The sequence below is a fragment of the Fundulus heteroclitus genome, chromosome 5, assembly GCF_011125445.2.
Source record: "Fundulus heteroclitus isolate FHET01 chromosome 5, MU-UCD_Fhet_4.1, whole genome shotgun sequence".
Lineage (NCBI taxonomy): Eukaryota > Metazoa > Chordata > Actinopteri > Cyprinodontiformes > Fundulidae > Fundulus > Fundulus heteroclitus.
The window spans coordinates 31,202,866-31,224,849 of NC_046365.1; the positions used below are offsets into that span (position 1 = coordinate 31,202,866).

A 21,984-nucleotide genomic window follows, 5' to 3' on the forward strand; every position below is an offset into this window, starting at 1 on the left:
ACATAGTTCAGTCTGACGAGGAATATCCACAAAAAAAACGTAAAAAAACAAAGCAACTGGACTTGTTTTCCGTAGTTGAAGACGTTTTGCTTCCTCTCCAGGAAGCTTTCTCAATTCAAAGGAGGAATATCCAGAGGAATATCCAGACTTCTATACTGGGGAAACTAAACAAGCTGTCTGCACATGGCTCAACACAGGAGTGCCAGGCCCCCAAATTTTTTCAAGAATCCAAAGACGGAATCAGTAAACAGCAAAATGTTATACACAATAGGGCAAAAAGGCAATACTCATCCAGAACTGAGATTTGCTGAGACGATCTGTCAAGGGATAGGCAAAAGGGAAAAATCCATGGTCACAGAATAATGGTCAATATCAGGAAGCTAGGAAGGAAACGCTGGATCTCTACTGGCAAATGCGATCGAATAATTCTGGCAAAGAGATAGAGACTGAGGTGAACTATCTATACAGCAGATAACAGGTGTGGCTGGAGGAACAGGTGAACCTGATCCCACAGACTGCAGCAGGACCAGGGATGGAAAAGAAACAGTCTGACAGTAGCCTGAATCATGACAGACTGAATGTCAGCGTTGTAAAAGTTGACCAGCAGATCTTGTGGAAGGTTGTACTTCTTGAGTTGCCACAGGAAGTACAGTCTCTGCTGGTCCGTCTTCCAAACAGTGTCTATATCTGAGGACTAGCTCAGAAAGAGATAGAGTAGTTCCTAGGAACCAGAAAGGGATCCACACTAGAAATAGTGTTGGTGAGGAGTATGTGGGTATTTTCTGGAAGTCCACTGTCCTCTCCACTTTCTCAAGTAGGTTAAGCTCAAAGTGAATCTGATAGGGCCAGTGGTCCAGCCTATTCTCCTGTCTGTATGCAGACTCATCAGTGTCCTGGATCAGACCAATGAGAATGGTGACATCAGTAATATTCAGGAGTTTCCCAGACTGGTCTACCCAAGAGTAGTTATTTGTGTAGTTATGGGGAGAAAACACACCCCTGGTGGGCGCTAGTGGTAATTGTTCTTGTGCAGGAGAAGATGTTTTATCTGATCATGATCGAATGACAGATGCAGGCTGAGATTGTGAGCAGGGTGAGCTTCTAGTGGAGGATGTCTGGATTGATGGTGTTGCAGGTAGAACTGATCATCAACTGATCAACAAACATCATCTTGATGTATGTTTCTAGGTGGTCGAGGTGGTGCAGGATGAAGTGTGGTTTTATTTTTGACTGCATCGTCTGCCAACCTGTTTGCCCGGAAATCAAACTGCAGACCTATTCCTACCAGGTAGGTAGGAATAGGTGGGAAGTGTGGAAGCTGTTGACATCATCTGCCAGATGGGAATTATGCTCAGGGTGTGGGGGGACGGACTTCTGTAAGCTGTGATATTTCTCAAAGCATTCCAAACTCCTCTGGCTGGGCCGTTAGCTGAAAAACTGTTTCAGCTTCTCGACATACTGTCTTTTAGCTGCCTTGACCTCCTCCGTGAGCTTGTTCCTGTCCCGCTTATACAGAGCTCAGTCCCCACTGCTGTAAGCCTCTTATTTGTTGCATGCCTGTAACATCTGCTCAGTCTATTTCCTAACGCTCCTAACCACAGCTGGATGTTTAGCATGTTCGACCACTTAACACCAGAGTTGAAATGAACCGAACAGCGCAACAGCATTTTGACAGATGCATGAGACATTTCCGCTTCTCCAACCTAAACACGGCCATCTAAATCCTGTCCAATCACAGCACAGCAGTCAGACACCCCGTGAGAAAAAAGTTCTGCTACTTTTTGTCGAGACAAAGCAGGGTGACCCTCCAAGACAGGGCGGAGAGATCAAAATGATGTAATTTGCTGAGGGAGCAAGACGAGTATGTAACAGCCTTTACACAGCTTTAAATGATTTAAAATGCCCCATTTTATATGCTGTCTGTATTTTGGAAGTTCATAGGAGTGGATGTGTCGTCAAATTCCCCAAGAACAGCGATGAGAATGTCTGTCTGTGTTTTCTTCACTTCCTTCATCATCTCAATGATCTGCATTCCCCCTCTGTTATGCTAGTTTATGGTGGGATGTAAACACCAGCCAAAATAAATGAGAACTCTCGCTGTGAATAAAAGGGTTAGAAAATAACTTCAGTTGAGGACTACATTTCTTCAATAACAGTTTGACATTGTTAAACCAACTTTCATTAATGTAAAAGCATTAAAACACCTTGTCTATGTCTTGTCTTGGACCACAATGCAGGTGTGTCCTGCATTGTGGTCCACTAAAACCTGCTGGAAGCCCAGTATCAAAAGTGTGCATTCTGGAGTTGGCTCTTTTGAGTTTGTAGCGTTGAGAACCAGCGCCTTTCTCAATTTATTTTCTTTTCTTTTTTTGCCTGTAAGCAGGCATTAGCCAGATGGATTGAAGCGTGTGCGAAATCTCAGTTGCCAAAGCGTTATGAGCAGGGCTGCCCATTTTCCTCACCTGTATCTATGGTAATAAATAGGGGTAAAACCAAAATGTACTGTTTTTAAATTGTTGAAAGATTGAAAACATTTTAGTGAAAATGCCATCATTGATATCAGTGTTATGAATTTCAAATTTAATGAAAATGTAAGAAATCTAGGGTAAATTTTAACAAGGATTTTAAATTCAACATACAAGTGTCATTATTTGTAATGGTTATTGTAGGACTCAAATGCAGAGATGCAGAAGCAATGAGCAGTTATTGGTGGATTTAATGAAAATCAAAAGTCACAAAAACGCTGGAGTATGCAGGAGCGAGAGGAAAAACAAAATGTTGATTTGTGAAGTAAACCAGAACGAGATCGGGCAAAGTGACAGGAAGCAAACAGTAGAAACCAGTGAGTGGGAAAATGAGAGGAGATTAAAGCTTAAATACCAGGAGGGTGGGAGCTGGAACAATGGCAGGGGTTGATTGATAGCAGGTGTGTGTGTGTGTGTGTGAGTGAGTGAGAGAGCGAGTCACTTCATGACCAGGGGAAAACTTGATGTAAGGAAAATAAATAGGATAACTAAGAAAAGACTGGGATATCAAATGATGAATAAAACACGATCTAAAGATACTGAAATGCTAAAACAGAACAAAGCCAAAAACTGTGCAGACTGTGACAATAAGTGGATTCAGCACTCGACTCGAGGGTATTTTACCTAACGTTATTAATTTTTAAAACTGTGTTTATCCTGAGAAGGCTATGGAGGCTATTACCCACACAATTGATTATCGTAATGCTCTTTATGTTGACGTTTCTCTACTGTCTCTCAACCGGTTTCAATTGGTCTAAAACTCTGAAGCACATCTTTTAATTTATATCTTCAGACGTGACCATGTCACCCCTATTATGACCTCCCTCCACTGGCTGCCTGTCCATTTTAGAATAGATTTCAAAAATTTGTTTTAATTGTACGACCCAGTCTACATTTCTAATTTATTCGGTTTCTGTGTGTGTCATAGCTCCCTGAGGTCATCCACCCAGTTTTTCTTGAATGTTAGGAGAATTAAATTGAATAATTTTGGTGAGGAGGCCTACTCAGTCGTGGCGCCCAAACTTTTAATGATTTTATTGTAAAACACTTTGACTGTCTTGTTGGCTGTTGTAAAGGACTATATACATGAATAAATTAAACAAAAAGAAGGGTTGAGAAAATACAGGATGTAAAACGCCTGTTTAAAAATGTGGTATGATTAAAATATCTTCCAATGACAACAGTGTTGCTATTCATGCTAATGCATCAGTTTGTCACCTGTTTTGCACCGACGTGGCTGTTACAGTTCACTATTAGTTAAAATACTGTAAATGAAATGTTTTTGGAGTTCTTTATATCAAGTTTCATTCATTTAATGACTCTTGTTGAGTTTTGCATTATTTAATTCCTTAAATTCCTTTAAAAAATTTAATTCCTTAAAATAATAATGTTTCTCCTCTCTTTCTCATCAGAAATCCTAGAAGCTGTGTTTTTCAGCTTTGTGAATCTCACAGCTGGACAGATGTTGGAGTGTGGCCAGAACACCCTGCAGTGTTCTGTACTGAACGTAGCTCCGGCTGAAAACCTCACTGTGACTTTTTACAAAGGACGGACACAACTGGGACACATGAAATCCTCCTTTAACACGAAGGAACCAGTAAATGACACGTTTACTTTGAGCTACAACACCCGTATAGAAGACGATGGAGTCGAGTTCTGGTGTGAAGCCAAACTGGAACTGGGGTCTAATAATCCACAGCCCGCTCTAGCGGTGAAATCTGAAAACCTCACTGCCACAGTTCACTGTAAGCCAGAAGGTAAGAAACTAAACACCTCGCTGCTGTTGTCGCCACAAACCTCACCACAAGTCTCAATATTTTACATCACAAAACTCTGTCATTTATTCATTGGACACAGATACATATAAATCTCATTATATTACTTCTGTTGATTTTGATGATTATAGCTTACAGCTAACAAAACCCCAGAGCTCAGTTTCTACAGAAATGTTTCTTAGTTCTTAAAACTAAACTGCTTCTTAAAGTGACTTATGACCAATAAGACCCGATGTTTAAAACTGATTTCTTTATTATTGCAATGCAATGTTCAACACAATCATGAGGAAGACTGCTGACCTGACACTTGTCCAACAGTCATTGTTACCATCCTTAAGGAGAGAGAACCACAAAACCTCATTACTATCAGATCTGGCTGTTCAGGGTGCTGTTTTCAGGCATACGAGTGGAAAGTTGAGTAGAAGGAAAAAGTGTGGCAGGAAACCTGCACAAGCAAAAAGGATAGCTGCAGGCTTGATTTTTTTAATCATGGTCTATTCATTCTCAGGTTTTCCATTTGTGCTTCTACATCAGTTCACAGTATTTTAATTTTATATTTAATACAGTAATTTTGACAAGTTTGATGTTGAGAACCATTACAACACATGTTTCCTTAAATCTTGAACAATGTTTCTCCTCTCTTTCTCATCAGAAATCCTAGAAGCTGTGTTTTTCGGCTTTGTGAATCTCACAGCTGGACAGATGTTGGAGTGTGGCCAGAACACCCTGCAGTGTTCTGTACTGAACGTAGCCCCGGCTGAAAACCTCACTGTGACCTTTTACAAAGGACGGACACAACTGGGACACATGAAATCCTCCTTTAACACGAAGGAACCAGTAAATGACACGTTCACTTTGAGCTACAACACCCGTATAGAAGATGATGGAGTCGAGTTCTGGTGTGAAGCCAAACTGGAACTGGGGTCTAATCATCCACAGCCCGCTCTAGCGGTGAAATCTGAAAACCTCACTGCCACAGTTCACTGTAAGCCAGAAGGTGAGAAACTAAACATGTCACTGCTGTTCTCACTACAAACCTCACCACAAGTCTCAATATTTTACATCACAAAACTTTGTCATTTATTCATTGGAAACAGATACATATAAATCTCATTATATTACTTCTGTTGATTTTGATGATTATAGCTTACAGCTAACAAAACCCCAGAGCTCAGTTTCTCCAGAAATGTCTTAGTTCTTAAAACTAAACTACTTCTTAAAGTGACTTATGACCAATAAGACCTGATGTTTAAAACTGAATTTTTTTATTATTGCAATGGTCAACACATTCATGACAAAGACTGCTGACCTGACACTTGTCCAACAGTCATTGTTACCATCCTTAAGGAGAGAGAGCCACAAAACCTCATTACTATCTGATCTGGCTGTTCAGGGTGCTGGTTCCAGGCATACGAGTGGAAAGTTGAGTAGAAGGAAAAAGTGTGGCAGGAAACCTGCACAAGCAAATAGGATAGCTGCAGCCTTGGATTTTGAAGTAAAGCTCATTCATTCTCTGGATTTCCGTTTGTGCTTCTACACCAGTTTACTGTATTTTAATTTTTATAATGAATACTGTAATTTTTACAAGTTTGAGGTTGAGAGCCATTACAACACCTGTTTCCTTAAGTCTTGAATAATGTTTCTCTTCTCTTCTCTGTGAATAATCACCTTCTTCTAAGAAGGTGATTATTCACAGGAAGCTGGCTCCTTGGTTTAATTCAGAGCTGCGTTCCTTGAAGCACAATGTTAGGAAATTGGAGAGAAAATGGCGCTCTACACACCAAGAGGAATCCTACCTAATCTGGAAGAACAGTCTATTGTTGTATAACAAGACCCTTTGCAGAGTTAGAGCAGCATATTTTTCATCATTAATTGAGGAGAATAAGAATAATCCTAGATTTCTCTTCAGTACAGTTGCCAAACTTACCCAGAGCCACAGCTCTGTTGATCCATCCATTCCCTTAGCTCTTAGCAGTAATGATTTTATGGGATTCTTCATAAATAAAATTGATTCCATTAAAAATAAAATAATTGGCATCCTCCCAAACATGATTACCTCGTCCTCAGTAAGTGAGGCAGCATTGGAGGAATCCTTAGAACCTGCGCAGTGTCTGAACTGTTTAAAAGCAGTAGCGCTTTCTGAGCTATCTAAAATTTTAGCTTCATCTAAACCTTCTACCTGTATGTTAGACCCAATCCCAACCAAGTTGTTTAAGGAGGTATTCCCTCTGATCAGTGGTCCTATTTTAGACATGATTAATCTATCCTTGGTAAATGGATATGTACCACAGGCTTTTAAAGTAGCTGTTATTAAACCTTTACTTAAGAAACCATCTCTTGATCAAGATGAGTTAGTAAATTACAGACCTATATCTAATCTTCTTTTCTTATCTAAAATTCTTGAGAAAGTAGTTGCTAATCAACTATGTGAACATTTACAAAGTAATGACCTACTTGAGGAGTTTCAGTCAGGCTTCAGAGCTCATCATAGCACTGAAACAGCTCTGGTGAAGGTCACTAATGATATTCTCATGGCCTCAGATAATGGACTTGTGTCTATACTTGTCCTGTTAGATCTCAGTGCTGCATTTGATACAGTTGATCACAATATTCTCCTACAAAGACTTGACCATACTGTAGGGATTAAGGGAAAAGCATTAGGCTGGTTTAAATCTTATCTGTCGGACAGATTCCAGTTTGTTCATGTTAATAATAAATCTTCCTCAAACTCTAGGGTCACTTGTGGAGTACCACAGGGTTCAGTCCTTGGACCAATTCTATTTACTATATATATGCTTCCGATTTGGCAAAATTATCAGACAGCATAGGATTAATTTCCACTGTTATGCTGATGACACTCAGCTATATTTATCCATAAATCCTGATGAATCCAATCAGTTACTTCGACTGCAGTCATGTCTTGATGACATCAAAAGCTGGATGACTTTAAATTTCCTGCATTTAAATTCTGACAAGACAGAAGTTGTAATCTTTGGGCCAGAGTCTTCAAAAAATAAAGTTCTTAATCATCACTTAATCTGGATGGCATTAACTTGGCCTCTAGTAATAAAGTTAAAAATCTTGGTGTTGTTTTCGACCAAGACATGTCATTTAAATCCCATATTAAACAGATTTCCAGAGTTTCCTTTTTTCACCTCCGGAATATCGCCAAAATTAGAAACATTCTGTCCAGGAGTGATGCTGAAAAACTAGTCCATGCGTTTGTTACTTCAAGGCTGGACTATTGTAATTCTTTACTATCAGGAAGTCCACAAAATGCAGTTCGAAGTCTTCAGCTGATTCAAAATGCTGCGGCAAGAGTCTGATTAAATTTAAAAAGAGGGATCATATTTCTCCAATTTTAGCTTCCCTTCATTGGCTTCCTGTTAAATCAAGAATAGAATTTAAAATTCTCCTTCTAACGTATAAAGCCCTTAATAATCAAGCTCCATCATATATCAGAGCTCTGATTACCCCGTATGTTCCTAACAGAGCACTTCGCTCTCAGACTGCAGGTCTGCTGGTGGTTCCTAGAGTCTCTAAAAGTAGAATGGGAGGCAGATCCTTTAGCTATCAGGCTCCTCTCCTGTGGAACCAACTCCCAGTTTTGGTCCGTGAGGCAGACACCCTATCTATTTTTAAGACTAATGTTAAAACTTTCCTTTTTGACAAAGCTTATAGTTAGAGTGGCTCATACCCTGAGCTATCTCTATAGTTGTGCTGTGATAGGCCTAGGCTGCTGGAGGACATCAGGGTCTAATTTTCTCACTCTACTGATTTCTACTGTTCTTCAGTCTACTGTTCTCCAGTTTTGCATTGTATTACATTGAAATGACTGTCGTCATTTCAGCTTTTAACTTTTTGCTCTCTCTCTTTTTCTTCATAGTAGGTACACCTGGTCTGGCGTTCTGTTAACTGTGACATCATCCAGAGAAGACGGCTCACCCGCTACTTACCATCTAATGTAGAACAGATTACTAGATCAATGTGTGCTTCTGTGCTTTTTTGTCTCTCTTGTTGTGTCTCTGTTCTGTCTTCTGTAACCCCAGTCGGTCGAGGCAGATGACCGTTCATACTGAGCCCGGTTCTGCCGGAGGTTTTCCTTCCCGTTAATGGGGAGTTTTTCTTCCCACTGTCGCTTCATGCTTGCTCAGTATGAGGGATTGCAGCAAAACCATGTACAATGCAGACGACTCTCCCTGTGGCTCTACGGTTCCCCAGGAGTGAATGCTGCTTGTCGGGACTTTGATGCAATCAACTGGTTTCCTTATATAGGACATTTTGACCAATCTGTATAATCTGACCCAATCTGTATAATATGATTGAACTTGATTTTGTAAAGTGCCTTGAGATGACATGTTTCATGATTTGGCGCTATATAAATAAAATTGAATTTAATTGAATTCTCTTTCTCATCAGAAATCCTAGAAGCTGTGTTTTTCGGCTTTGTGAATCTCACAGCTGGACAGATGTTGGAGTGTGGCCAGAACACCCTGCAGTGTTCTGTACTGAACGTAGCCCCGGCTGAAAACCTCACTGTGACCTTTTACAAAGGACGGACACAACTGGGACACATGAAATCCTCCTTTAACACGAAGGAACCAGTAAATGACACGTTTACTTTGAGCTACAACACCCGTATAGAAGACGATGGAGTTGAGTTTTGGTGTGAAGCCAAACTGGAACTGGGGTCTAATCATCCACAGCCCGCTCTAGTGGTGAAATCTGAAAACCTCACTGCCACAGTTCACTGTAAGCCAGAAGGTGAGAAACTAAACATGTCACTGCTGTTCTCACTACAAACCTCACCACAAGTCTCTGAAGGCTTACTTCAGTTATGGCCACAAATAAACATTCTTAACTTTGAGAAAAGTTTACATTCTAATATTTTACAGTTCTCATACTGATTACTCTCAAGGTTTTCAGTAGATTTATTTTTTCTAAATAGATTTCCCAAAAAAACTTACTTGTTTTCACTTAGTCATTATAAGCTATTTTCTATAGGTGTTTTAATTTAATGAAACACTTAATCAAGTTTGTTTAAGAATATACTCCAAACTGTCATAAAGGTATGCTCATACATTCTCAAAGCAGTGTGATAAATACAGGTTTCTTTTTGTATCTGCAGCTGGTTTCTGTATTTAATTTAGATCCCCTTAGTTTTCACTGAGCAATAGAAATATATTATCTGAGGAGCAATAATGGTTAATGGAGGTTAATTAAATCTCATTACATTCCTGTTTCCTGACAGGTTTGGAGACGACACCTAAACCCACCAGCGATGCTCCCAGTGTGACAATCTACAGATTCATCCTCTGTTTGACGCTTTTAGTCTGTGATTTTGTTTGAGTCAGAACAGTTTTATAATATTTTGTGGTTCTACTGTCTTGACATGATTTGTTTCTTCATGTTTCGGATATTTTGTCCAAAGAGCTTTTCAAACTGTACAGTTAAAATGTTAAATTCTTTAAGGTTTTTCCTGTTTTTATCAATATGCATTCCTGTCCTGTTGCGTGTTTTCTATAGTTTGAACCGTTGTGTAATAACATACTCTCCCTTCCATTTTCCCATGTTTCTGGCACTACCAACATATCTGGTATCGTAAAATGTCTTCCTGTATCATTTTTGGTTTTGATATTCTTGCACATGTTTATGAGCTTTTCATGTTTTATTTAGCTTTTTCTCTTTTAGCTACAACGTCTACACCTTTATTTTAATCTCCTCCAAAAGGTTAAACTGGACCCAAGTTAAGTCAACTATAATTCCTTTTGGATATTTTTAAACAATATATGATGAATCTGGTACATTTGGTCCTTCATCCCTGTTTGGATATTCCATCAGAATATCTATTTCATGTTTCTGATACCGCTGCCCTTCAGGCATATATCATCTTATTCTGTTGTATAACAGGTCAACTATGTTAAGTTTTCTTCTTCAGTGATATTTTGAAAAATATTTTGGCTGTGGGAGGACTTTCAAGAAGCTGTGATTAACATCCCCAGGAAGTTAATGAATGTGCTCCACTGGGTTCTTCTGGCATCTATTGGTACAAAAACTACTCAACTTTTATCACTTAATTTATTTCTGCTTGTGTTTTGTTCAAATAAATAAAGCAAAAACATATACTAGACCAAGTCCTTGCACTACCCTCTCAGCATGCTGTGAGAAATGATGCCTTTTTATCTCTTCATTGCAGCTGCAGAAACCTGCTCTGGCAGGTAACGTTCAGAGTGGCAAAGCAGAGAAACAAATTCCACACAGAACCCTAAAGCATTTTAATGATGGGGTCTTCATTTCTAGTACCATTTATTACTGTGGTACTTTGCACAGTACTTTATGAGCACCTTGACACTGTTATTAAATCACTTTAACTGGCACTTTACTTAGCACTGCACTTTAAGCATTGATTTGCACATAAAGTGCAAAGTATTAGTAGTATCAGTATTGAGTGTTTTAATAATTGGCGGTTAGCCTTTTTTGTTCCAGCCTATGAAGAACTGCTCCTCATTAAGAAGAGTCATGTATACCTATGAGGAGAACATAATTGTTACTTATATTAAATGAGGTGTACTTTTTTTTTTTTTAAAGAGTTTAGGAAAGTCACAGATAACAGATAATGAGGTAGTACGGTGCTTATTGAACAATGATGATTGAGGCCTTGTTTAAAGAAATGTGCATTTAGATATTCAGAGATGATAGTGTGCAGTAGGCAGTAACATTAAGGTGATTGCAATGTAGGACAGGCTAGTAACAGTGGGGTTTGATTTTAAAGCGTTGGACTGCATTCTCCCATCAGGGGGCGATTACCCTCACAGCTCTTGGGAAGAAGCTGTTTCTAAGTTTATTGGTTTTGGCTTTGAGGCTTCTGAAGTTTTTACCTGATGGGAGAGGGCCAAACAGAGCATTGCCTGGGATCAGTGAAGATGCTTCTGGCCCTTCTTTGAACTCGCATAAATTGAGTCTTGATCCTGCAGACGGCATCCCACAATCCCCTGTGCTGTTCTCACCACCCGTGCTAGGTCCTTCCTCTCTTGGACTGTGCAGCTCCCATATCATACAGTTATGCTGTTACATAAAACACTTTCTATGGTAGCTCTGTAGAAGTTTTTAGCAGTTCAGTGGGAAGTCCAGGACACAACCCTGCGGCGTTCCTGTGTTAAGGATCAGATGTGTGTTCCCTATCCTCACCACCTGGGGTCTCTTTGTGAGGAAGTCACTAAACCAGGAGCAGAGAAGTGGATAATCCCATGTTGTGTAGCTTCAGAGCTAGCACGTCTGGTAGCACGGTGTTGAATGCTGAGCTGAAGTCTATGAAGAGCATACTTTTTTTAGGTTACCTGTAAGTAAATAATGTTTTTATGGTATTTAAGATTGTGTTTGACTCTGGCTTCCTCCCACAGTTCAAAAACATGAATGTTAGGTTATTTGGTCTCTCTAAATTCTCCTTAGGTGTGAGTGTGTGTGTAAATGGTTGTTTGTCCTGTCTGTCTCTGTGTTGCCCTGCGACAGACTGGCGACCTGTCCAGGGCGTACCCCGCCTCTCGCCCATTGAACACTGGAGATAGCACCACCAGCACCCCTTGCGACCGCATGAGGGGTCAGCGAGTCACAAAATGGATGGATGGATGGAAGGTCGTGTTTGACAGTAGAGAAGGAAGATCTTGTTGAGAGTGAAAGGCTTGACAGTTGTCCATGATGGTGTGCTTAATTGGACAAGGCACTTTCCAAAGCCAAAATTCAATCAGATTATACAGATTGGTCAAAACAGTTTCCTACCTAAGCAAACCCACTAGATTGCATCAAGTCTTGACAAGCAGCTTTCACTCCTCCTGAAGAAGCAAAGAAGAAATAAAGACCGTTCTCTGCCTTAATCTTTATCTCCACTCTAAATCAAGCTGCAAAAGGCCACCTTGTCACAAGCACATTAAATAAATACATGGCATAAAACACAAGTTCAACATGGACATGAGAACGCAACAAGCATCTTTTTTAAATTTACAATGTTGCATTAAGCTATAACCTAAATGTGTAACACTTTCACTTTCACATCTAGTCAGTTGATGGTCTGATTGCAGGGAGGAAAAAACACAGACAGGATGTGTGCTACGGAAACAGGCTGAGCTTCCAACATTGTCTCCCTCACTGCTAAGATAGAACAATAAGGGAGCAAATTTACAGCATTTGGTTGCTCACACTTGGAGAAGATTTCTGTTCCAAACTGGACCATCTGAAGTTCTGGGAAAGATGTTTTCCAATTTTGTTCTGTTGTTGTTTTCCTTCACAACTTTCCTCTGTTGTGTGAGCAGCTGCGGTAAGTAAAGAGATTTCAACCTGTTTGCGTTAAATGCTAAATCCTTGATGCACTCACAAAAGTTACTTTGCAGAAGATGTTTTTCAGGACTAGTGATTTAACTGCTTGTTGTTTAGATTAGAAGTTTACAGGTACAATTTGTTATCTCTAAGCAAACTTTGTGAGTTAATAGTCCCTGATGTTCTCCAGTAGCCTAAGCTTATAGCAGCAGAACTACAGAGATAGCTCAGGGTAACATGAGCCACTCTAATTATAAGCTTTGTCAAAAAGGAAAGTTTTAAGCTTAGTCTTAAAAGTAGACAGGGTGTGGGACCAAAACTGGGAGTTGGTCCCACAGGAAAGGAGTCTGATAGCTAAAGGATCTGCCGCCAATTCTGCTTTTAGAGACTCTAGGACAGGGGCGGACTGACCATTGGGAGAATCGGGAGTTTTCCCAGTGGCCTGGATGATGGCTTGGCCTGCTCAGCGATCGCAGAGGTTCGGGTCACTCTCAATAAAAAAAAGCATTTCGTTCATGCAGCTCACTTGGGTATCTGCCCGTCTAACATTCCCCAGATTGCAGCTGCTAGAAGGAAAAGATAGACACACCACACCCTTGGTTTTCTTAGGAGGCTGACGCTCTGTGTCACAGCAACGCTATTGTCAGCGACTTTTACACTAGTAGCAAAAAGTGAAAAGGCCAGCAGCTTATCCTGCACCATAGTTTAACTAGGAAGTTAGTCTCATGTGAGGAACCAGGGGTCAAAACTGTTCTATGCTATTGAAATGTTTAAAATATAGTTAACAACGAGCCAATGGTTTCACCTGGGCTAATACTGAATATTAAATACTGTAATCATTGTTATTTTGTTGTATTTTACTTTATACTTTTTACCCATCTCATGGGTGTACTAACTAGCCTTGCAGGTTAGAAGTTCTAACTAACTTCTAACCAGCAAGGCTAGCTCTGATAACCTGCTCCTGTTGTCTTGTTTTCCGGCTGGCTGGCTGTTTTACCTCCTCCTGCTCTGCTCCACTCTGGTGATTGGCTGATCAGCATCACCTGCTGGTGTTAATTTCCTGCAAGTGTTGCCACCTACGACTTTATCTACAAATATCTACCTCTCACAGCAAGACAAAGAGCCAGATCGTCTCTTTGCCTTGCATGAGCTCATCATAATGCTTGTGTGCACTGCCTGCCTATCCTGTGTTCCTGTGCTCGCGCTGCCCTCACTGGATTCTCATCAGCTTCTGACTCTGGTCATAACATGGACTGCCTCTGGTCTTTGACGTTTGCCTAATCCCTCTGGACTGTTCTGATGGGTCTGTTCAGCCATCATCTCCTGTTCAGTCTGTCACACCCACACTATCGTTCCTCATGCAACAACTGTGTCTGGCTGAATTATTGGGTTCTCTGTCTGTTCTATGACAACGTTCAACCGAAAAGATGGTTAAAAGCCTTTGAGGCTTTTTGCTAAAGGTTTAGGAGAATGTAATAGTTGCAAAAAAATCCTAAACAAAAACACAACATAAAAATTTCCGTCCATCCGTCTTCTTCCGCTTATCCGGGGTCAGGTCGCGGGGGTAGCAGCTTCAGTAGGGAGGCCCAGACGTCCCTCTCCCCAGCCACTTGGGCCAATTCCTCCAGGGGAATCCCAAGGCGTTCCCAGGCCAGCAGAGAGACTTAGTCCCTCCAGCGTGTCCTGGGTCTTCCCCTGGGCCTCCTCCCGGTGGGACGTGCCCGGAACACCTCACCAGGGAGGCGTCCGGGAGGCATCCTGACCAGATGCTCGAGCCACCTCAACTGGCTCCTCTCGACGTGGAGGAGCAGCGGCTCTACTCTGAGTCCTCCCCGGATGACTGAGCTCCTCACCCTATCTCTAAGGGAGAGCCCAGACACACTACGGAGAAAACTCATTTCAGCCGCTTGTATCCGGGATCTCGTTCTTTCGGTCACGACCCAAAGCTCGTGACCATAGATGAGGGTAGGAACGTAGATCGACCGGTAAATCGAGAGCTTTTGCTTTTGGCTCAGCTCTCTCTTCACCACAACGGATCGGTACAGCGCCCGCTTCACAGCAGACGCTGCACCAATCCGCCTGTCGATCTCCCACTCCACCTCCCCCTTATTTGTGAACAAGACCCCAATATAAGTTATGATGAGTACAATTATTGGACATAAAAATTTCAGGAAATAAAATGACACCAATCAGAAAATGTGTTTCAAAGCAGTTTATTGATCACCCTGGAAAATAAACAGTTTAATTAAATCAATAAAAGCCAAATGATTAGTGTATGTCAACAGAAATCTTTGTGGTTGACGCTTATTTTTGCATGTGTCGGCATATGATCAGGGTTCACTGCTGTCTCCAGAGAGTCCAGGGCAGGGTTAGAGAAAGTTAAAGAAAAAAAAAACATAACACATGTCAGTGCTGATAAGCTTAGAAAATATGTGCAGATCCACATAGAATTTGGGTCTTGCCTTACTTCAAGGAAAGCAAAAAGAGGAAGGGCGCTGCCTAAAGTATTTCCTGTTTGATGCACTTTTAGTATGACTTTATTTTTGGGTGGTTTTAATACCAGACAGATCTTCGTTCAATACAGAAGAACAAAATGTTATCCTGCAACGTTGTCTTGAGGATTTTTTTGCTGACTTCTCTGTGTGGCTTCCATGTGTTGGGCTGTGGTGAGTTTTTGTTTTCTTTCTGTGCAAACCTTTTACTGACCTTATTTTGACGAGCACAGACAAGGGATGGCATTCCGGTCTGTAATTTGAAATTTGAAATAGATATTTTTGCAGCTGATATTGTTGGGTGGCTCCAGTATGTGCGTTTCCTTAAGCAACGTGTTGTTCTGTGAGCAAGGCTGTCAGAGGTGTTCCTTTTCAGAATCAGAATAAACTTTATTCCCCAAGTTTGTGGGTACAAACAAGGATTTTGACTTCATATTAAAACGCTCGCATCATGTCAAAAACAGCCAGAGAAGTGACAGTAAGCTGAAAAGCAATTACAATCAATAACAGAAAAGACATAAATGTAAAAGTGAATAAAATGTAAGAACAGGGGCAGTATGTACAGGAGAGGTTTTTATTTCCATAGCAGAGTAGCTAGCTACCCAGACTGTAAAGTGTTCATCAGAGTCACTGTAGAAACTGGCATATACTGCATATACTTGTTGCCATTTCATCCTTTCTGTCCTCTTTCAAACTCTTTTGGACTCATATGTTCAGATATTGCATATCAGTTTATTTTTGTCTGTATGTAGGTATTTTCCTGAATCATAGCAGTAGATTGACATTAACATCAATTTAAGTTTCTGAACACTTTATTTCCATTCACTGTCATCCCCGTTTGGACTGTCTGTCAGCTAATTGATTTTGTGACATATTCATTTGAGTCACATAATTCGTTTTCCTTACACAGGACTGTGAGCGTTAAAATTTACTTTTCTAATATTTCTCAATAATTCTCAATACAAGCACATCCTCCTGGTAGGTGAATTGGTATAAATCATCTTCTATCAGACAGCTCCACAGTAGAGTGACCAGATCTAAAAAAAAAAAAATCTAATGTGGGACAACAGGATGCTTGTGAGGGACAATGAGTAACATATTATCAGTAGGATAACATCGTACATTTTAATTTAGGACAGATCGCACATTACTTTAATCAGTCTCTGCTATGGCTGTTAGTGAATTATCACAAGTTTAGAAGTTTAATAAAATTGTTCTAAGTTTATCAGAAATAAATGTTATTAAACTTTTGTTTAAGTTAAATATAGTTTATGATAATCTTAGCTGTTGTTACCTTATCTGTCTAGCAGGCATCTGGTTGGAGTGAACATGGGTCTATAGATCAGCAGGAGGCTTTTTCAGCTGTGCGTTTCTATGATGACTCATTTCTACTGTGTTGCTTCACATCATGCTCTCCTCTGTGTAAAATTGAAAATTTACTTTTGCAAATGTCATGAAAAGCTCTCTAAGAATCACCTTTCTCTGGCATCACCCAATAATAAACCGTCCCCCAGTGTAGCAGTATTTTCTTTTTTGATGTAGTTTCTTTAATATTCTGTGTGCATCAAAATCCTTTTCGTTTTATTTTACGGGATGCTGCTGCATACTTTGATTGACAACTGACTCGGCTGCCATTAAAGGTGACTGCTGCTCTGCATTCTTTAGGTTTAAGAAAAAGGAGTTGAATGATTTTTCTACTCAGAAATTGGCCCTGTCAAATGCGAGACAGTGTTTCAGTTTGTGGGACACCGGGACAGGATTGAAAAATGTGGTACAGTGCAGCACAATTCGGGACATCTGGTCACACTACTCCACTGACATTTATGGGCAGAAACCTGACAAGTTACAGAAACCTGAAATAGGGAAGGGGCAAAACAACCAGGAACCACAACTGAATTTTAATCTTGTCTTACTTTAAATAATCATCAAAAACCTGCACATTCTTGTTCTTCACTGTATGTTTGGCCAGCTACTGTTAATTTGAGCTGAAAGCTCTGAGAAGAGCAGCCTCTTTTCTACAAACAGCCACTTTAGATTCTGTGTGAGTGGGGCTGTGTGAAATCAGGGTTGTGATATTATTGCTTCCAACATTCGCTATGGCCCTTTAGTAACTTGGACATTATCATGTGTCAGATGAGGTCATATACTGCAGTGAGGGATTACATCTTCATATTTTTGAGAAATAACATAAGATTATCTTTTCGCTTTCACAACTAAGACAAGATAATCTTTTTAAAAGAATTCAACCTCAGTTTGAACCTTTTAGGTGTTGCAGTCTGCATGCTTGTCACATTCTTGGGTGGTCATAGTGTCAAAACAGCATTAAAAATGCTTTCTCAAATAGAACAAAGGTTTGTTAAACCTCAAACTGCATTTAAAAAAAAGCCTGTGCAGAATTATTCAGTGCATGTTCAGTCAACAAGAGTATTTTAGATTTTAAACTAGAGGTGATCAAATTTCTTGGAAATTACACTGAAATCCTCCTTTAATATTGAGCCAAATTGAAAGCTACAAATCCATTGATAACTTCACATCATTAGTCATCCTCAGTGTTTAGCCATATTTTCTTACAGTGATTACACAGTGTCTACTCCCCCTTGCCTGGAGATACCAGAAAAACTTGATTTGAGCTCAACAGGCAGCTGAATAACCCTAACCCACTACATCTGGACAATGAAGCTGATGATTTCAAATATTTTCCCATAATCTGCTGTGAGGAAATTTGGTTGTGGATATTATCTAGAACAGGAGTAATACCATGGATCAGTACATGGGTACCAAGCAGAAATAGGAAGTAATGAAATGATAACTTCTGTAAATTGACAAAGGGGAGAATTGTGCTGCTGCCAAGACTAATACCAACATCAGACAACTTGAAACATCGACTACATCAACATTAAGACAAAAACAGGGATTAATTAGAGTTTATTTTTAAGTTTACTTGGTGTTATTAGTGTGGCTTATTCAAAACCTAAATGCTGTTTGGCAGCAGCTTCTAGATCATTTTACTTGAAACATATGAAATAAAACAACTCAGAAAAACTAGAGGTGAGAGGTTTTGTCCAGCACTTCCAAGACCAGATCGATACTGATTGTATCTCAGTGAAATAGAAACATTAAGAGAAAATAGCAACAGTATGTAAAAACTAAAATATTGACAAAAATCCACATCTAAGTTCCCAAGACATTTAGCCTATGACTTTTAAGCAATATATTTACAAAGGGTTTTGCATTAAGATTGCATGAGAAATCTCAAGTATAATCAAATTATATACTGTTTCTTACAGATCACAACTGTCTAGATAAACCTGTATTAACTCCATCTACACTGGTGGTGAAGTACGGTGATCCAACCTCTACCACATGTGTAGCTTGCCAGCAGGCCTGTCTTCCCCTCAGTGAAACTATTATTGCTATGGAAACATCTGTGGGAAAAACTACAAAAGATGGAACCACACTGACCTGGACAGTGGACCGTCTCACACAGTGGGATTTAACTCCAAAGTGCTTTTATGTTACCGTGGATAATCAGTGTTGCACCCATCTGCCTGTTATTGTCTACCGTAAGTACATTTTCTAGTGATTATTCTTGTAATTTTGTATCCATTATTGTAACATTTTCATTGTCTTGCCTAATGATGCTGTTTTTTGTTATTGTAGACAAGCATTAGTATTATTTCCTTTCTTTCTTCCCAGAACCCCCAGAAAATGTGTCAATCAGCTTTAACCACACTGGACCTCTGACTGAGCACACAGAGTACACCCTGCAGTGTTCTGTACTGAACGTAGCTCCTGCTAGAAACCTCGTTGTGTCCTTTTACAGAGGACAGACAAAACTGGGTCAGGAGAAAGCCACCAGTACCTCAAAGTTACCAGTGAATGAGAGCTTTACTTTGAGTTTCAAGGCCAGTAAAGAAGATAATGGAGCCCAGTTCTGGTGTGAAGCAAAGCTGGAACTCGGAGCTGATGGACCACAGCCCCCTCCGGTGGTGAAGTCAGACAGTCTCACTGCCACAGTTCACTGTAAGTTTAAACCTTTATTTCTGTTTATTGTGATGATTTCCACAGCTAATGAAACCATGGCATTTTGGATTATAATATACAACAGACCAATAGAAAATATTTTCATTATAGAAATGTGAGCCTAGCAAGAATTATGTTTCATACTGGCCTTTCATGAGTTACTTTTAACAAACAAGCCTCATCGGAACACATATTCTAATTGGTTGAATATTAATGTATATTTTCTTTTGTCAGCCTTTTAATGCCAGAGAATAAATCAGAAATGAATTATAATTTTTAGCATTTGAAGATGTTTTTACTATTTTTATGGGATATAAATCTACTCAATGTTTTGTTAAAACATTTTAAAACTAGTTTTTACAGTTAAACCAATGCAAATAAATTTGTATTTCAAGTTGTTATTTACATGTAATTTGATTCTAAAAAACATGATAACTATTCGCATAAAAACGACATTTAAATTAGTTTGTCAGGTTACTTTATAGAACAGAACAAAGTCAATGTGACAGCCAATCAGTGGATTTTGACCCAGTCAGCTGTTTGCTGAGTCTATCAGCCTGATAGGAAATACATGGGATTGGTGTCAGTTCTGATGTTCTATTGAGGTTTAGTTTAGAGCACATTTTTTTCTAACTGTGCAGTTCTGTTTAACTTTGTAGCATGTTAATTCCATAGACATAGACTTTTACTTTTACTTTATAAGTGTGTAATTTTCTGCTTTGACTAACTTTAACTAACTAACTCCAACCCCCAGTCAGTCAAGGCAGATGACCGTTCACACTCAGCCTGGTTCTGCTGGAGGTTTTTCCTTCCCATTAAAGGGGAGATTTCCTCTCCACTGTCGCTTCATGCTCGCTCAGTACGAGGGATTTCTGCAAAGCCATCAACAATGCAGACGACAATGCAGATAAGAATGTGCGATAAGAAGTGACAACAATAAGTGTGTCATTTTCTTTTTTAACCAATTAACTGAACAACGAAGTAGCGACACACTTTGTTCACTTTTTAACAAAGGTAAAACATTACTACATCTCTGTCCAGTTGGAAAAAAGATGGATTTGATTGGAACTGCTCTTCCTGCCGGATGCGTGTTCCCGATGCAGGGGATTTAATTTCTAACAGATGTAACTACTATTTGTACGACACTGGAAATTGTGGTCTGATGATCCCCTTCCGCTGACGGAGATTTCTGCAGAGCATATGTGCTACAGTGCAACCTTGCCTTGACTTCCATTCATTTTCAACCCTTTCTATGACCTAACCCTTTCCCTAACCCTAAACCTAATTGACACCTTAGTTCTAAATATATAATTCCTAACCCAGAAAAAACGTGAGGACCAACAAAAAGTTTCTTTAGTTCAGTAAAAAGGGGCTGAACATATGATCATAACAGTGTGTCGTAGTGGACTGCGGTGAAGTTAGTTTTAGTTTGGATATTGGATATCTACGCTCCACAGCTTTGGCGACGAGAAAATCTAAAACTAACTTCACTGTATTTCGATTTGGGGTTAGAATTGTGTGGTACTTCCCCATAAATTAACTTCAGCCTCTCTCATTCTCTCGTCCTTTGTGAGAAAGTGGAAACTTCCATCCATTTTTGAAGCACCCTCGGACATAACAGCTCCTCTTTTTAGTAGCCATCCCCTGCTCCACTTGAGCAGTCAGATATGCTAAAGCGACTGGCCATTAAATTATCCAGCAGATGTATCAGTTGGGGGAGGACGAAGAAGGGTGGGGGAAGGCTGTTTGCTTGATGGTGCACTCTGATTGGAGAACATGAATTACGTAGAAAGATAACCTTTATAGAATGATAAACTGTTTTCTGATCTGATCTGGTTTCTGTAATCAACAAGAGACAAGTCGGATAGGTTTACCCAGAGTATCTACTTTCTAATAGGAGTATTATGATCCTTCTTTGTGACAAGGACCCGTGATTTTGGACGTACTCTCCTCCTTTCTGTTTTCTACTTTGCAGAAAATACCACCACAAGCTGAATATAATATCTAGAATACAGTATTCCAAATTATCTGATGTATTGCTGCTTTCAGGCTGAGAGTCCATTCATAAAACAGGAAATGCACATCTTTTCCTCTTTGTTTTTTCTCAAGCTAAATATTCATGGCTCTGGATCTTTAATTGGTTAGCTAATATCAAGATAAATCAACCACTTTTAGAGGCAAATTAACTTACATTTCTGTATCCCTACAGATGCGAACTCTGGAGTCATCGGAGATACCAGCAATGCATCACTTCACAAGTTCATCCTCTGTTTGATTCTTTTAGCTTTTCCTCTTCTCTGAGAGCACAGTTACAAAGTGATAAAAGTTACTACTCTGATAGTTGTCGTTGTACTGTATAGAAAAATCAATCAATGAAGTTGGTAAACAATTTCCAAACATTTTATTTGGGTAAATGTTGATACATTTTCTTTAAGTGGAAATTTTGAACATTTAACAATGTTAAAGCGCTGACTGACACTCTGACCATTTTAATGGTCAGTCATAGTGTCAGTTTTGCCCCCCCCCCCCACTCTGTCCTGGGCCCAGGACAATTGACCCGTTTGTTAAGTAACTTAGTAATTGGTAATTGTATTGTTATTATGTTTGACATATTTTAAGATTTTTCCATGTATGTGAAAAGGCTGACAAATTTTAACCTGTTGGCATTTGATTTACCTTTTTATGGAGCTTAAATTCAGCACCTAGAAATTCAGTCAAGCGACTGGTCAAATCTAAGACCATAAGCACGTAAGTCCATATTTTGTAGATAAGGCCATATCATGTATTGTAATTTTGGTGCAAGAAAACTTACAAATTCTATGTCCCACAAAAAATAAATGCCATTCAGTCTTTGCTTTG

The 21,984-nt window shown here is 39.7% G+C and overlaps 1 protein-coding gene across 1 annotated transcript in view; it reads left to right on the forward strand.

Annotated features, from left to right (window-relative positions):
* Window positions 1–21,984, forward strand: part of LOC105939181 — a 56,789-nt gene that overhangs the window by 3,845 nt on the left and 30,960 nt on the right. The window contains exons 4-10 of the mRNA XM_036136670.1: window positions 3,938–4,282; window positions 4,953–5,297; window positions 8,720–9,064; window positions 9,552–9,631; window positions 12,455–12,611; window positions 18,390–18,665; window positions 18,799–19,125. Of these exons, the coding sequence (XP_035992563.1) occupies window positions 3,938–4,282; window positions 4,953–5,297; window positions 8,720–9,064; window positions 9,552–9,631; window positions 12,455–12,611; window positions 18,390–18,665; window positions 18,799–19,125 (1,875 nt within the window). The remainder of the gene's footprint in view (window positions 1–3,937; window positions 4,283–4,952; window positions 5,298–8,719; window positions 9,065–9,551; window positions 9,632–12,454; window positions 12,612–18,389; window positions 18,666–18,798; window positions 19,126–21,984) is intronic.